We start from the raw sequence: 15279 nt of genomic DNA, 5'->3' as shown, positions 1-15279 counted from the left end.
ACTTGGGAATGTAATTGGGGTAGGGGTGATGCTCTGCTTCAGTTTTAGTAAAATTTTATTTTTAAGGAGCATGTCACATTATTTGGGATGGTGCAGTTTTATTTCCAACAAACCACGACCTGGATGTCCTCTTATGTTCCTTAAAACAGCCCCATGCTCCTGAAGGTAGCAATGTGTGGAGGGGAGGCTAGAGCAGCTAAAAGGTAAAAGCAGAAAATCATTTACAGAAAAGGGCCCTTGCTGTTATATGCAATACCCTTAGCACCCTACCTGTAATTTGGGCTTAAAAGAGGGACTTAACTTGTATTCTCCTTCCATTACATGGTCTACTAAATTGACAGTGGATTATTGCTTAAGGCATAGTTTATTCTAAGCACATTAGATAATGCTAATTAAAATGGTTGACTTTTAAGTACAGTGATCTGTGTTGAGTTAAACAGAAACCAAGCAAATTTGTAACCCTCTTTTATTACACTGAAAAATGAGAACAAAGGGAATTAATAAGTGCTAGAAATCTTTCTTCCTTTCACAATGACATATTTCCCCTGCCTTGAGGATGTCTCAGTACACAGGAAAGGAATGTTAACTGATCAGGTATGCAATGAAGCTACCAATTTAAGCAAGAATATTACTACGCTCCCCTCCACCAAGCTCATATTGAAAAAACATTGCAGGCAGAGTCTAGCTAAGTACCATGAGACCTAACTTAAGCATAATGAATTGGTTCCATTAGTGACGAGAACTATGTTTAATCAGAAATTGCATTTGTCAAGGGGACTTGATCCCAGTCTATATGAGTGTAGATTACAGTATTAATTGTGACAAGGTATAGCAGGCTAGGGAAACCTGTCTGAAGGAATGCCCACACAACTTACTCAAACTTACTGAAGACACCCTTTTGCTTTTTCAGTTTGCTTTCTCATTACTGATCTTCATAGGGAATTAATTGGTTAAGGCACAGATTTTATAGTAAAGTCAACTTTCACAATTCTGAATAAAAATACTGTTGTAATTTGTTACTGATTTTTTTAGTTACCACAGCTAGTTCAGTCAAGCCCTTGATTCTAAAAAGCACTATTATTTAGCACTATTAATATAGTTTTCTTTTCATTTAACTATTGCTGTGCTACAGTGCGCATTTCCAGTAATAAAAGTTCAGTCTTACTTCCATTTTGAGCAACAATATGAAGCATGTTTTCACATTACATAAGATTATGTCAGTATTTTATTAAATTTAGCAACCATTTGTAGCTGATCTTTTTGGTATACAAGTACCATTCAAAGATTTGTTGGTCATGCAGCCTTCAGGATGTTTTTTCTTGTTTCAGACTTCAGGCTGGCTAATAACAGAAAACTCAATTCCATGCTGCTTGAGCCTGTCAATAAGTTTTGTATTGGAGAATGCAGCCCCAGGAGAATAGACACCACCCCTGTAAAACAGCCACACATCTGGGGTTAGTGACATGTAGCTGCGAGCAAGCTTAACACTTATTATGAACAAATACTTACTGAAAATGGGATAGTTAAGTTCCACTCCCCCCTGTGAACCTTCAACAAATGTTTAAGTTAATTCATGAACTATGCATAGAAAAGCTTAATAATGTAACTGATTGAAATACTTGGTTATAGTTTTTAATACTGAACTTGACATTAAATTTTACTATTTCTTAATAAATATTGTGATTTACAAACCATTAAATGACCTAAAGCTTGCACCTTACAACATGAATTAAGGTCATTTGGAGATATAATGGCATTATCACTCAAGCACTTTTTCACATGTTTGCAATAACTCAGCGTGAGAGAAAGTTTAATGCTTTTAATGCAAATGCTGGCTGACAAAGTGAGAGAAAAGGAAGTTACTACACCATAGAACTGTGTAGTGCTTTCAATCACTTTGATGCTTACTTTCATGCTAATATATTATTTATTCAATTGTATCCCATCCTTCCTCCCAAAGAATCGGGAATGGTAAACGAATGAAATGGTAAGAATACAAAGATTTTTTTTTAAAGAAAGAAATCAGATACAGTACTATTACAGCCAAATAATTTAAAGGCTGCTAGGAACCCTGAAAGTGTAAGCTATTTCACATCAAGAAAATTAAGACTTACTTTTTAGGAAGAGAAGGCTTGTCCTTCAGAAGTGCCACAGCTGCCTGAACCATTGCAATGGGTGTAGCAACGTAGCCAGCCTCTACAAAAATATGCGGGAGGGGAAAACACTTCAATTACACTCATCATTTTGACTCTTGGGCTGGGGAGTTTTTCTTGGGGGGAGGGTGGAAATTGTTCAGCAAGGCTGTGTATTTTTTGACCTTTTATTTATTGTTTATGACTACTTCTGTTATGTTGCAGTTACATACTTTTTCATGTTGTAAACTGCCTTGAGTGTGGGGTTGAACTGTGGAAAGGCAGCATACAAATAAAATTACTTCAGTTTCTATCATTTCTAGAATTACCTTTGATTCAAGATTAAACATCTCCCTAAACACTGGGCCAGTACCATCTAGCTAGCATTCCCCTCCCAGGGCTGTACCTGTATGTACCATTTGCTTTATTTTCAGCAAGTATATAAACTAAATAAGCATGCAACAGTAACACACACAATCTAAATCTTCCAATAACCTTATGAGCAGTACATAAAGCAATCATCTGCCTTTTTCAATCACAAATCACAGTATAATCAGAATCAAACAGCACCACTATGTGCTCAGCTAAATTGAAAGCATTTCATATAAAGCAGCCAAACCTTCCTCAAAAAGCCCCTAAACAGGAAGGGCATCTGAGCAAATCTGGTACAAAACCTATGATATGTGAAGGTATATCGTTATACAAAATTTGCTATACCTGGTCCCTTTACTTGGGTGCAGATTTTAACATTTGGTTTGCCCAGCTGTAAATCATCTTGTGTTCTGTATCCCTCACCAAAAAAAGTCATTTCAAAGGATGACTCTTCCATCTAATTCAAAAGACAAGAAAGAAACAGCATCAAATCTCTAGGCTATGCCAGTTTCTATTGAAAACACATTACTGCTTATACCACTGAATTTCAGCCCAGTTTAGCTACAGTGAACTACAACCAAAGTTGAGGGAGTAGTTTGTGTACAAAAAAACCCACTGTAAAATGTTATGCAAAATAAGCCAGTTATTTGAATACAGTGTGACTTGCTCTGCAAAAAGTGTGGTATTTACCACCCATAAAATAAATTTGAGGTTCCAGACTGTCTTTGCTATAATCCAATCCAGCACTCTCATATTGTCATTTAACCTTCATAAAGTTAAAATTATCTCAGTGGTCCTGCTACAAGTTTGGTCTCAAATACTGCTTTTAAGCTAGTTTCTGAATAAGAAACTGCAAAAGTAGGTAGAAAAGGTTCATAGTCTGAATAGAGTAGATATGGGTTTCAGATTTAAGCTGAGATTTTTTTCCAGTCAACTTTCATTGAAGACTGTAAGGACTGGATCCAACACAAGGAAAGATTCACCGCACACACACTCACCCAACATACACACCACAAAATTTCGCAAGCTGTTGAACAACAAGGGAAGGCCAGAATAGCACGAGCAAGATAGGTCCACTTCAAACAAGGCAGGAAAACAAACTGTCACCCCAAGAAAAGGGTGGGTCAAAGATTCTGTTGGAGTGATGCCATTTTCCTGCCTTCAAGCAACAGGAGGACTACTGTTCACTTGTTCTCCTAGTGCTCACCTGAGAACCTATTGCTATACATGGGTTAAACATGTCTGCTGAACATTTACTTCAATATTCACAGTGTCCCAATATTAGAACAGTAAGCCCTCAACGTAAGCACATTAAACTTGTGCATATTCAGCTTTATGCGCTTGGCAAAATAATTATTAAAAAATGAAAAGGGTGCAGCATTGGAAAAAATGACTTTGACAATCCCACCCACCATTGAACTCTATGGGTTTTGACTGTACACTATTTTGGCTTCATGCGCAATCCTTGGAATGTAACCTCAGCGTAAATTGTGGGCTTATTATACTCTACATCAGACTACCCATTATCCCTTTCCTTTACCCATTCCGCTTGAAAGACCCCAAGATGCCTCCTCCTCCACAATTTTCCCAGTATTTAATCTACAATCTCACATAGAATTAAGGAATTTTCCATTGCTGCAATTAGTAAGCTAGTCCTGTGACACTGTAATTATGTAGAAAACGGTCACATCAGAAATACAATCACCTAAGAACAAAAGTAGTTACCTGTTTTTCTGTTGGTCCTTCCTTTGTGAAATGTCCCCCAGAAAAAAATGCGGGATACTGAAATAAGACAACCCATAATAAATTCCAGAATAATGGGGGGGGGGATCAAGCTTCCAAAGTATTTAAAACAAAACCTACTTTTAGCAGGAGCTTTCTTCCAAAGTTGAATTTCACAAGCATTAAAAATAAAAGGCCAGCAAACATTAGCTTAATAACAGTTCCAAGACCACCCACAGTCGCGTAAGCAGCATACTGCACCTGAAAAGAAGAGAAATTTTTTATCAATGAAAACCTGCCAGTTTATGTATAAACTGTTCCAGAATACAGATCTTAAAGAACAACAATTCACAAACAACCAAGCCTTGCTTAGGTGACAAATAATAAATCCAGAAATAGGCTAGATATGATTGCTAGCTTTAACTGTGGGCATTGTAAGAGCAGCTGGAGGCATTAAAAGAAATACAATTTTCTTTTAGTACTACAATTACAGTAACACAAATACGTTATCATGTGGCACCATTGCAGAAGGAGTGATGACAGCCTTGCTGTTTGACACTTTTTCCCATTTCAGAGAGCTACATGAATATTCCCCACATAAGTGGCAGTGGTGACAGACATTCAGCAGTAATAAGATTTCCCAGAAGCTCATAAAGTAGCACAGGCATGCAATCTTTGCAGTGTTAGGCACATGAATTCAATATGGTTTCCCCTCAGGCACCTATGCATATTATTGCAAGTTTCACATTATCAGATTCAAAGATTTCACTGATGATAGGACATTCTTTAAAATAGATGTTTAAGTAAACTTACAGGTGTTTCTTTCAGGTCTGTGTGCAAATAGTGCTGAGTTCGTTTTACTACAGAGACATCTGATCCCATGAACGGAATGGAATATTGTTTAAGTTCGTTACTGTAAAACAGTGCACCTCTGCAAAAACAGAAGTCAGGACAATTAAAACAAAGCTTGGCAAAGTGTGTTTCAGACAAGGCACTATCTACCTGTCCTTTCAAGCACATAAATCTGTATAAAGAAATTCTACCAGAATGCTTCCTTTCATGAAAATGTAAGGCACCTACAATTTTCCTTACCTTACATTCCTTCTGGAAACATCTTCTGAGCTACGTAAACAATAAATTCTAATCCACAAAAGTAGTATACCTTCTCTTAAGCTTTCTTCCAGTCACTGGAAGGGGTTTGTGTCCTATTTGCCTTCGAATTTTTTTCAGACTGCCTTGATCTGCAAAGCCATGTATAGCTGATTTCCAGGTCCCATCATGAATGCAGGAACCCTGTTAAAATGTTATGTTAATTCAATATACTATACTCACAACACATCTATACCATTAGCCACAATAATGAAAACATACCTTACTTATACACCTGATTCAGTGACTAAATCAAAGTATAGCTGAAAAGTATAGCTGAAAGCTATATACTTGATCCTAAGCATGACCATTTTCCTGTCCCCTCACAAAGATTAGTGTGTCTGCTCCTATGGCATTTATCGTCTGCTGTAGGAAGCAGGAGTGTGAGTGCATTCTAGTGATGTCTAGACTAATCTGGCTAGCTGTGTGAAGCACTAATGAGAACACAGCATGTATGTCTGCAGGATTTTCACCCCACAAAAACCGTTTGCATAGACAGAAAGTAACCTGTTTCTGCTCAAGGATGTGTCTTACTAGACTGGGCTGAGTTTAATATTGCATCTACTCCTCCTCCAACAGTGTTATAAAATATTGTTATTGTCTGCACCTTCCCAATCACTTATTTTTAACAAATGTTAAGTAGCTATCTACCCAATATCAGCAATAAAGCAATTTCTTACCACGTAACAGAAAGCATATGCTTAGGTAAGGCTATCAAACTGGTATTGCATTACTTGAGTACTAGAAGTGCTACAACAGAACAAGCATTAAAGAGTGATGTTCTTCTGTCTGACAGTTTTGTAGGCTACCACTACCGATACAACAGCCAATGTAATAATTTATTTTTATATTGTCTATATGATAAGTACCTACAATAAACTTAGCTAATCAAGAAATCAACCAACCTCTGGTCCAGATTTTACAGTCAGGAAACTTTCAACTGCAGTTAATGTACCTTGGGGCGGGGGAAGAGAATTAATCATTAAGTGTGGTTGTAACAAAGAATTAAACAGCAGTTTATACTCAGGCTGTCATGGCATCAGATAAATGAAGATACCAGGACACATTGGAAATCCTGTACTGAGAAGCAACAGCTTGCTCATCATTTCATTTGAGATTCTATCAGTACTGAACCTGCCACCTAGTTTTAAGTCACATACAACCTATTTAAATGATAGTATTTCCAGAATTATGCAACTTCTAATCAAGTACACTTTAGACGTGGGAAAAATCTCCATAGGCCATAACAAGCCCTGTTTTTACTTGGGATGTGTGCCAGCAACTCACTACAGAAATGGAGCGGTCTGTGTTATTTCTACATCCCTTTCTAGCTCCGTACTCCATTCCATTAAGGAGCATAAGCTCCAAGTTTTTGTTTTTTGCTAATGCAACACAAAGACTGATTGATGTACATTATTTTAAGATGATGGTAACTGAAGATATTTATAACTGCATAGCTTAATACAGCAGGATTGTGGTAACTATAACAAATATTTTGTAGCAACATCAGTCCTTGTGAAGAATTACAGAAGAAGCAGAATGCAGAGCATATTATTGTTCCTAACCACTCAGATATCATTTTAACCCTCCACAAGGAAAATAATTTCTGCACCACATATTAAAATTGTCATTAAGTTTAAGAGTCACCTTTCAAAGAGTTTCTGGTGTACAATACTCCCATATCTGCTGGGATAGAGTCAAAGCCACAGCTTCCAATAATATACACTCCCTTTTCTGCAGCTTTGTCATTGTAATTCAGATACATTCCTTCCAGGAACTGAAAGAAATGAAACAACATTGTACTGAAAAATAGATAATATTCTCTCTCAATGTTCAAGCAAAGATGATAACTTTCATAGCTGTGTCACTGGCACTATATTCAGTGGCTGATGCTCCATTTTGCAACATTACGTAAGGTTATTATATTATTATCAAAACATTTATTGAGATGGATGACGGGGGGGGGGGGCGGGACCCACCACAAGCAAACTCAGCATCCCTGACTGCTGATACTTAGGATGGTGCAGGAGCTGCTATTCAAGGGCAGTATCACAAAGTTGGACACAAAAAAAAAATTCCTGCATGATGGTAAGATGTGCAAATATGAATAATGTCTTAATACAATTGCGAATCTAGCTTGTTTTCTCAGTTTCTCATACCTGAGGCTCTCCACTGATGTCGATACAGCTTGTACCATTCTCAACACAAGCTTTCACCACAGGCTCACCAAAAAACCTGTACTATAAGAAGAAATAAAACAATTACTACTTTCATAAATTATACTATGCTACTTTAATAAAGACAGTAAGTTATCTCACTATGTGTACATATTTGAACAAGGTTATGTAAAGCAATTTTAATTTCTAATGAAATTTTAATCAATAAACACAATGATTAAAACTATTTAATTCGCATTCAGATTTTAAGAAACATCTCCCTCTGCATGCAATCCTTTCCTACCTCCTCTACCACAACTACAGCATGCACGTTTCAGTTATTAACCTTTGCTCTAGATTTAATGAGCTGGCAGAACTTTGCAACTGAGAATGAAGCAACAATCCCTTCCTCTTCATCTGCCTTCCCACAGCCTCACCACACACAGCTGCAATAGGCACTGTTTTGGGGGAAAGCAGCAGCATATTTTCCACATACAGCAATTTATCAGCTATTTGCTTTACTTAATAACTGCAAGTATAATTGGTATAAACAGAGAGAAATTAATTATGGCAAGAATTATTTAGATGTTCACTATACACACTGGGTTAAGAGTCAAGAAACAAACTGAACTGGTTCAGCTGCTATTATTAATACAGTCTTGTACATTTTACAATGGCCTCGAAGGACTGCCAGGCCCTTATTGCTGATTTCTAAGCTTGCAAATATGTAGTCGTGGAATGGTGAAACTAGGAATCACTCTGCCCACATTCGAACCTATTTAATGAAGTTACTTCACCGTCTTAATATCTGCTAATGAGGGCTGGGCATAAGCCTATTTCACAAGGTCAAACCAGAATAATCCCTCATTTTATGCACATCTGACTTGCACAATTTCAACCATTGTAGCTGAAGGTGGGCTGAGTGAAATCACGCAAGTCAAGTTCCAAGCAAAGTAGAAAGCTTAAAAGCTTTTCTCACATCAGGCTTACTTGGGTTACCTAGCACAGAAAGAGATTTTAAGCTCTCTGCCTGGCTTGCTGGGCAAGGCCTGCTGGGCGTGCAGGCTGCCTCTAGGATGCAAAATCTTGCATGAACTACCCTTCCAGGGCCAGCACACAGAACGGGTCTTGTCCAGCAAGCATGGCAGAGAGTTTGAAAGCTCTTTTCACACTGAATAACCCAAGCACTCTGGCATGAAAAGAGCTTTTAAGCACTTGGCCTTGCTTGCTGGGCAAGACCTGCTCAGTGTGCAGACTCTGGGAATACTGGGGGTGCGCTCTCCCTCCCTCTCACCTGCTAGCTGTGGGGCAGCTCCATGAGTTTGACTATACACAATTTTTGCCTGCACATATAACCCTTGGAACTGACCCCTTGTGTAAACAGAGAGATTACTGTACTTCAAATGCCAAACAACACTGTCAAATTACAACCCTTTCTGATAACAACTGCCTCATAATTATTTTTAATATCTGATCACCACTATAGAAGAGTGATACAAACATTATAAATTAATAAGTAAAAATATAGGATTAATATATGCCTTTGTTTCACAATGGCAAACAGCAGAGTTGCCCCTTTAACTTTTATTCATTCAGAAAATATTTTGGTTGACATACTTTGAAAAGATTTCTTTTTCAATGTTTGCTAAGGTAATAAAAATATTGCAATATATTGAATCTTCATTTTTAAAGCTTTTAGTATCATGGGAATTTTTTACTTATTCATTTTCCAAAAGAAGAAAATACTTACTGGGCCTACACAGTTCAGAACAATAGCAGCTTGTTTAGCCATATTAGCAAGAGAGGATGGATCACTGACATCACACAGTATTATGCCAACTTCTGACTTCAGCTCTGTCTTTCCTGAAAATGTAAAAGAGAAATGTTATAAAAGCAGCCTGGCACTGTATAATAATTGCTCTCTAATATACACATTGCTTTTTCTTAATCTTCATTATTTAGTTATGAATTATTAGATGAATGGATCAAACCCAGGTCATTTTAAAATCCTTTATTTTTTCAACTACAGTACATTTGCAAAATAGGTTACTTTGTTCTGATACAAATTCAAACATCCACCCCCCAAATATGCTTTTTCAGTCTAAAACAATTGTGCAAATTGGAAGATGGGACTTCTTGCCACAAAATATGACCAGAAAAATCTCAAGAAATTATTGAAAACTATTTAAGAGAAATACAATGCAGCAAGTCAACCATGTAAGTGTGTGTCACAAGATTATCACTATGACATTTTATTTTAGTCATTGGCTTAGAATGAGCAACAACTCTGGTTTTAAAGATAAGTTTCAATAGGGTTTCCCCCCTTACGCACGTTTTAACTTAGCAACCTCAGCACCACACAACCTTTTTCCAAGACTGCATTTATTCATGCAATATCAGAACCAATACATTTTCCCAGCTCTAGAAGGCCTTGGGCTATAAAGCAAAAGAATGCAACAAGTGTCAACTGAAACACATTAATAAACCAACAAGCATTTTCACAATAAAAATTGTGTGGGCTAAGAAATCTGAAACAATGCTCAACTCAGTTATACCGACCAAGCGTGGGAACCTCTAACTAGAAAAGGCTAGCATATACAAGTCAGGACAAAGTAACAATTAATAGTTGGAGAAGCACAATGTCTGAAACAGCAAGAACTAAAGAACTCACACTATCACAAAATGACAAAGAACACAAAAAAGCTGACATTTTAAACAAGAAATGGGCCCATGTATGCAACTAACATGGTGATACAAGGCCCCAATACACTGCGGAGGATGTTTGGATGTAGCAGAGGTGCCTCTCCACTTAGCGCTGCCTGACTCCATTGGTGGGGGACTTCCACAACTGCAGAGGTCCTTATCAAAACCATGGCTGGGCAGAAATCACTGCTAGCACCAACAAGCAGAAACCCCTGAAACAAACTTTTCTAGAGTGGGAAAGAGGACCGGTTGTGCTGGCCAATGATCCACTAGATTTTAAACTGGTCCAGCTACAGTCAATAGACCTTCCCTGTGCCCAACTGAAATGCCTGCCTAAAGACGACAAAGGAAAACATGTAATGAAGCTGCTTCTGCCCTTGCGAACGTAAGTAGCAGAATTGCAGAAGTGGTAATGGCTTTGCAGCCAGTCCAGTCCTGCTGCTCCCAGATGGGTGCTAGAATTGCTCCCTGAAGCTACAAATTTAAGTCATGGAAACATTCCGGTTGTTAGTCAGGAAAAAAGGAAACAAAAAACCCTTCGCAGTGAAAAATATGTATCACAAACAGCACCATCCACCTGGGTTTGGCAAACTTGGGTTCAATATCCCCCTCTTCTATGGCCATATCACAAATTCTTGGTTTCACAGTGCAAGCCTAATCCCCAGGTAAAATGGGTGGGAGAGGTTAGCACATTGTGCACCGTCCCATCACCCCAGTTGCCAGCCATAAATGAGCATAAATTATTATTATCAAGCATATTTATCCTACTCTCTTGATGCCAGAGTGGCTTGCAAAGAAAAGTCAGTCCTTGCCCTCAGGCTCACAATGAAAGAGACATGACACAACAGGAAAAGGGGCTGGGAAGGAGTAGGAAAAAAGCAAGCTCAGGCAATAATTCTTAGTTACAGAAACTCTGCAATGAGCAGCAAGAATTGAAAAATTTGGCGAGGAGTCAAACGTTGCTGTTCTTTCAGCAGAGCTGATGGAGAGGATCTGCAGTTACATTTCCCCCTCTCTCTCAGCCTGACAGACAGTTGGGGGAGGGAAGTTGCTGTTTATATAGGAGCTGATGAGAACACTGTGCAGTCCCATCTCTTCCTTTCCTATAGCCTGATGGGCTTACCCTGGAGTAACAATTTACATAGACTGAGAAAGCTATGCTGGAGTAAGGAAAGCTGGCGTGGAAGGCACAAAGGAGTGTGTTAAGGGTGGAAAATTGCAAAGCATCCTAACTCATTTGGTCTCGCTCATAGAGCTTGGAGCTTGAGCTCAGTGTAACTTACAGCACCAAAAATAAAGGTGCAACTAATTCACCCCACAAAAATCTAAGAGTAAGGCTTACCCTGCCCACACCCCTGCTAGAAGCAGTTAGGAAACAGCTTAATTTACACAGGAGATACACAGGCCTCTTTGTTGGGGGTTAGGGTCGCCCTGCCAATACCCTTCTGCAAACAATGGCAACTTCCCAGCTAAAGTTGCTGTGAGAATAAGCACAACAAAAACTGCAATGCCCTTTGGACTTGGAAGGGTTATTATCTAGATCAGATTTGTAATAGTCTGCTATCATCACCCCTGCCCTTAAATGGGATGGAAATCCTCCTGCTTGCTTGAACTCGGGAGAGAACGGCTGCACAGTGATATGCTCCCTACACACTCACCTGCCCTGGATCAGTAAGATGGGAGGAACCACCACCCGTTCACATAGCTCCAAAAGAGAATTAGGCCTATCCTGCATGGGCCCATCCTGTCTATCAGCAACTACTGGTCATGACCAGGGCCATAACAAGGAGGTGGTGAGATGGGCCCCCGCCAGGGGCGCAGGTGATGGTGGGCACAAAATCAGCTAAAAATATGTCTATAAATGCAAATATTGATTATTGCCTCATAAGAAATGGTTTTAAATAGAGAGTGAATTGAATTGGGGGGGGGGTTGGAGGAGAGGCGAAAAGAAGAGCTAATTTGTCCATGGCTAGGGGGCGCAATCTGGATGGTTCTGCCAGGGGTGCAAGATCACCTAGCTACAGTTCTGGTCCTGACAGCTGAATGTCATGGCTCTAAGCCTGTGGGCTTCTGCAGTCACCTGTCCGGCCACTGCAGAGAAACAAGATGCAGCCAGACTAGGTGGTCCTTCGGTCTGGTCTAGCAGGGCTCTTCCTGGCACCTGACAGGCTGTTGACATGGGCAACCTGGCCGTTTTGCAGTGAGCAGCTAGCCCCAGTGGTGTCCACACTTTTTTCAAAGAGGGCCAGATTTGATGAAGTGAAGGGCCAACCAAAGTTTTTTTTTTTAGGATTGAAGTTGCTGAGCTTTTTTATGATTTTACCCCAAAGTCCTTGAGCTTTTTTTAGGGTTGGAGTTGTTAAGGTTTTTCTGGATTTCACCCCAAGAAATAAACTGCCACAGGGGCCGGATTAAACCGACCTGCGGACCGGATTAGGCCCCCGAAACGGACTTTCGACACGCCTGCACTAGGAACACCCTTATCGCTCGCTCCCTTCCACCACCCTGGAGAGAAGCAATCGGGCTAAGCTCAGGGTCCGGGGCCACGTCGCTGAGTTAATGTCTCACGTCGCCATCCTGGGCGCTCTCTCTCTCTCTCTCTCGCTTGAACGCGGCGGGGCTTGACTCTGAGAAGGGCAACCTGGAGCGACGCCTCCCCTGACTCCGCTTCTCATTTTGAGGGAAAGCAGCAGCAGCCCTTGGGCCAAGCAGAAAAAACCACCCCCCACTCGCCCGCTCCCTTACCCAGCTTCTCGGCCGCCTTATCCACCGCCGCCTGCAGCTTCTCTCGGTTCCTGCCGGCCACGGCCCAGCGCAGCGAGCCTCGCAGCTCATCCTCACCGGCCACCCGCGCCACCTCCTGGACCACGTACTGCCCCGTGAAGCCCGACGCCCCGAACACCACCACCTCGAAAGGCCGCCCGGTCGCCATGGGGACGCGAAGAAGGCGCCGCGCTCAGACAGCGCGAGGCGAAGAAGCGGAGAGGCGCTGCGCAACGGCTGGCAACCCACGACTGCCGATGGGGAGGGGGCGGGGCCGCGGACAACGGTCCCCTCTCGCACCAGCCTCACGTGACCAATACTCGCTTCCAGCGCCCCGCCCACCAGCGGCTCCGCCGTGAGAGGCCTCCGCCCCCAGCACGTTTCCAGCGCAGGGCCTTCGCCAGTCTCGGCTGGTCCTGGCTGTTTCTTTCCACACCCGTCGCTGCCACGCCCCGTGAGGCCTGTTTTCAGGAGACGGGAATGGATTGGCAGAGTCTCGTTCTCCACGCGTTGGGAGGCGACGTGCAGGCTCTGGCGACGTGCGTGCTCGTGCCCGAGGCGCACGGTTGCAAATCCTCGCCAGCCCTGCCTAGCAGAAGGCATAGCCGCGAAATGGAGGACGATAGGGAAAAGGGCTGCATGTTGGGCTCGAAGCAAGAGCTGCGCTTCCTGAGGGCAATAACAACAATAATAATACAGTACATTCACAACAGCTCTACAGGACCCTCTACAGGAAACACCTCGGGAAATATGGGCTTAAACTGTCAACGTTTTCCTTTTTTTAAGGGGAAATTCCCTTATTCCAAATAGGATTCCTCGCAAGAAAAGGGAAAAGTTGACAGCTATGGCTAAAAGCTAATGCACAAATAGGCAGCTATGCTTGGGTGCATGGTACAGAAAGTGTGCCCAAGGGTCATGTCTAGAGCCATGTTACAAGTGTGTCTTGGAATTAGGCCCACGTGGGCAGTAATTGGGTTCGAAGCAGCAGGCCAGATAAAGACTTCTGTAAAATGAAGCATTGGACCACATACAATACCAGGATATATCATGGGATTCAGCCTCCCAGTAGTGGGGTGTGTATTCTTGGGATAGCCCAAAACATCTTTGGTGGAGGGGTGCTACCTCTCTCACTTACTTAACTGACACGGGGACAGCAAACTTACTCAGTAACAAGCTGGGAGAGACAGCATTAGCCTAATTTACCTTACACACTGCTTCAGTAGCTTGTGTTTGTGAAGTAGTTTATAAATCTGCAAATCATTTGTGTAGGAAATTTTTCCATTCAATTATTTCCAAAAATCCGGTCTAGAGGATTTCCCCCCCAAAATCACACATCTGGGGGGTTCTGTGTCTGCTACTCATGTTTATAATAATTTCCTCAATAACACAACAATACAGTAAAATACTGTACTCCTATGTGAGAGTATCCACTTTGCAGGAGTAGTATCCTCTCTACAGCCATGGTCCAGTGATCATATTCTCAGTGAGAGGAGGATAGAGTATTAGTAACCTGCCCAATATGATATTCTTTGTATTGCTGCAGATTTCAAGGGCAGAGAAGCATGACAGAAACTGCAGACTTATAACCTTGCACTCATTTTTTCCAAAAGAAAAAACGCAATTGCATTCTAAAGTGCTTTTAAAATCTTGAGCCAAAGAAGTCAAATTCTACTTCAGTGTAAACAAAACATTATTTCAGGGGTAAGTGCCCCCACCATGCTCTGAAAGTCCAAGCAAGTTTCACAGTAGTGTTCTTGGGATGAGTTTCAAAATGTAAAAGACTAATTAACTACAATGTTAGGGGTAACGTCTCTATATTTATTAAGGTGGTGGTGCAACAAATTACAGCCCATGGATATGTGGGAAGTGCGTGGGTTGCTGTAAAGATTTACATTACAAAGCTGTCAGTAGGTTAACTATCAGTTGCCAAGTTTCACTTTGGAATGGCCTGTTCCTTCAGACAATTTAGAAAGATTTAAGGGTATTATTTGCTTTAATTATAGAACCCCCAGCAACAAGATTACACAATATTCTGCCAGGAAAGAGTGTAACTTTCAATGGAAAGGAATACTTTCTGGGACTTTATGCTGACAGTATTGTTTTATATACATCAGACCCAGTTAATGCTAGAAGGTATAGAATGTCTCTCAACTTAAGGAAAATTTTCAAAAATTGGAAGTAATGTTCTTTCATATTCCCCTGCAACTTTAGGAAATCTCCCAACATTTTACCAATAGCTAGAAAAAGTTTCAGGTATTCAGATTACTTATAATTTAAACAAA

General features: G+C 40.9%; 1 protein-coding gene across 2 annotated transcripts; it reads right to left on the bottom strand.

Moving 5' to 3' along the window:
* Positions 1 to 449: 449 nt before the first annotated feature.
* Positions 450 to 13296, bottom strand: SCCPDH (saccharopine dehydrogenase (putative)). Of its 2 annotated transcripts, XM_053382731.1 has the most exons (12): positions 12980 to 13295; positions 9282 to 9394; positions 7535 to 7615; positions 7023 to 7152; positions 6281 to 6330; positions 5389 to 5519; positions 5040 to 5157; positions 4368 to 4487; positions 4230 to 4286; positions 2850 to 2961; positions 2115 to 2196; positions 450 to 1430 (listed from the first exon to the last, which is right to left on the bottom strand). In XM_053382731.1, exons 1-12 carry the CDS (start codon positions 13164 to 13166, stop codon positions 1325 to 1327), a joined length of 1287 nt encoding a protein of 428 aa, XP_053238706.1. In that variant the 5' UTR covers positions 13167 to 13295; the 3' UTR covers positions 450 to 1324. The 2 variants fall into 2 exon arrangements, with proteins under 2 accessions (XP_053238706.1, XP_053238707.1); XM_053382732.1 differs by lacking the exon at positions 4230 to 4286 and having other exon boundaries at positions 12980 to 13296.
* Between the last annotated feature and the right edge of the window lie 1983 nt (positions 13297 to 15279).

Source organism: Podarcis raffonei, chromosome 3, assembly GCF_027172205.1.
Source record: "Podarcis raffonei isolate rPodRaf1 chromosome 3, rPodRaf1.pri, whole genome shotgun sequence".
Lineage (NCBI taxonomy): Eukaryota > Metazoa > Chordata > Lepidosauria > Squamata > Lacertidae > Podarcis > Podarcis raffonei.
Note: the sequence above shows the minus strand (reverse complement) of the source record. Positions and strands in the feature narration are given on the sequence as shown.

What these genes read in the sequence shown, in the direction of transcription:
- SCCPDH (XM_053382731.1), bottom strand. Translation starts at nt 13,166, where the DNA reads ATGGCGACCGGGCGGCCTTTCGAGGTGGTGGTGTTCGGGGCGTCGGGC. An exon ending in CTGTAAAATCTGGACCAGAG is followed by an intron (nt 5,520 to 6,280) that starts GTTGGTTGATTT and finishes ACATTTTAACAG; the next exon opens with GGTTCCTGCATTCATGATGG. An exon ending in AAGCCTTCTCTTCCTAAAAA is followed by an intron (nt 1,431 to 2,114) that starts GTAAGTCTTAAT and finishes GCTGTTTTACAG; the next exon opens with GGGTGGTGTCTATTCTCCTG.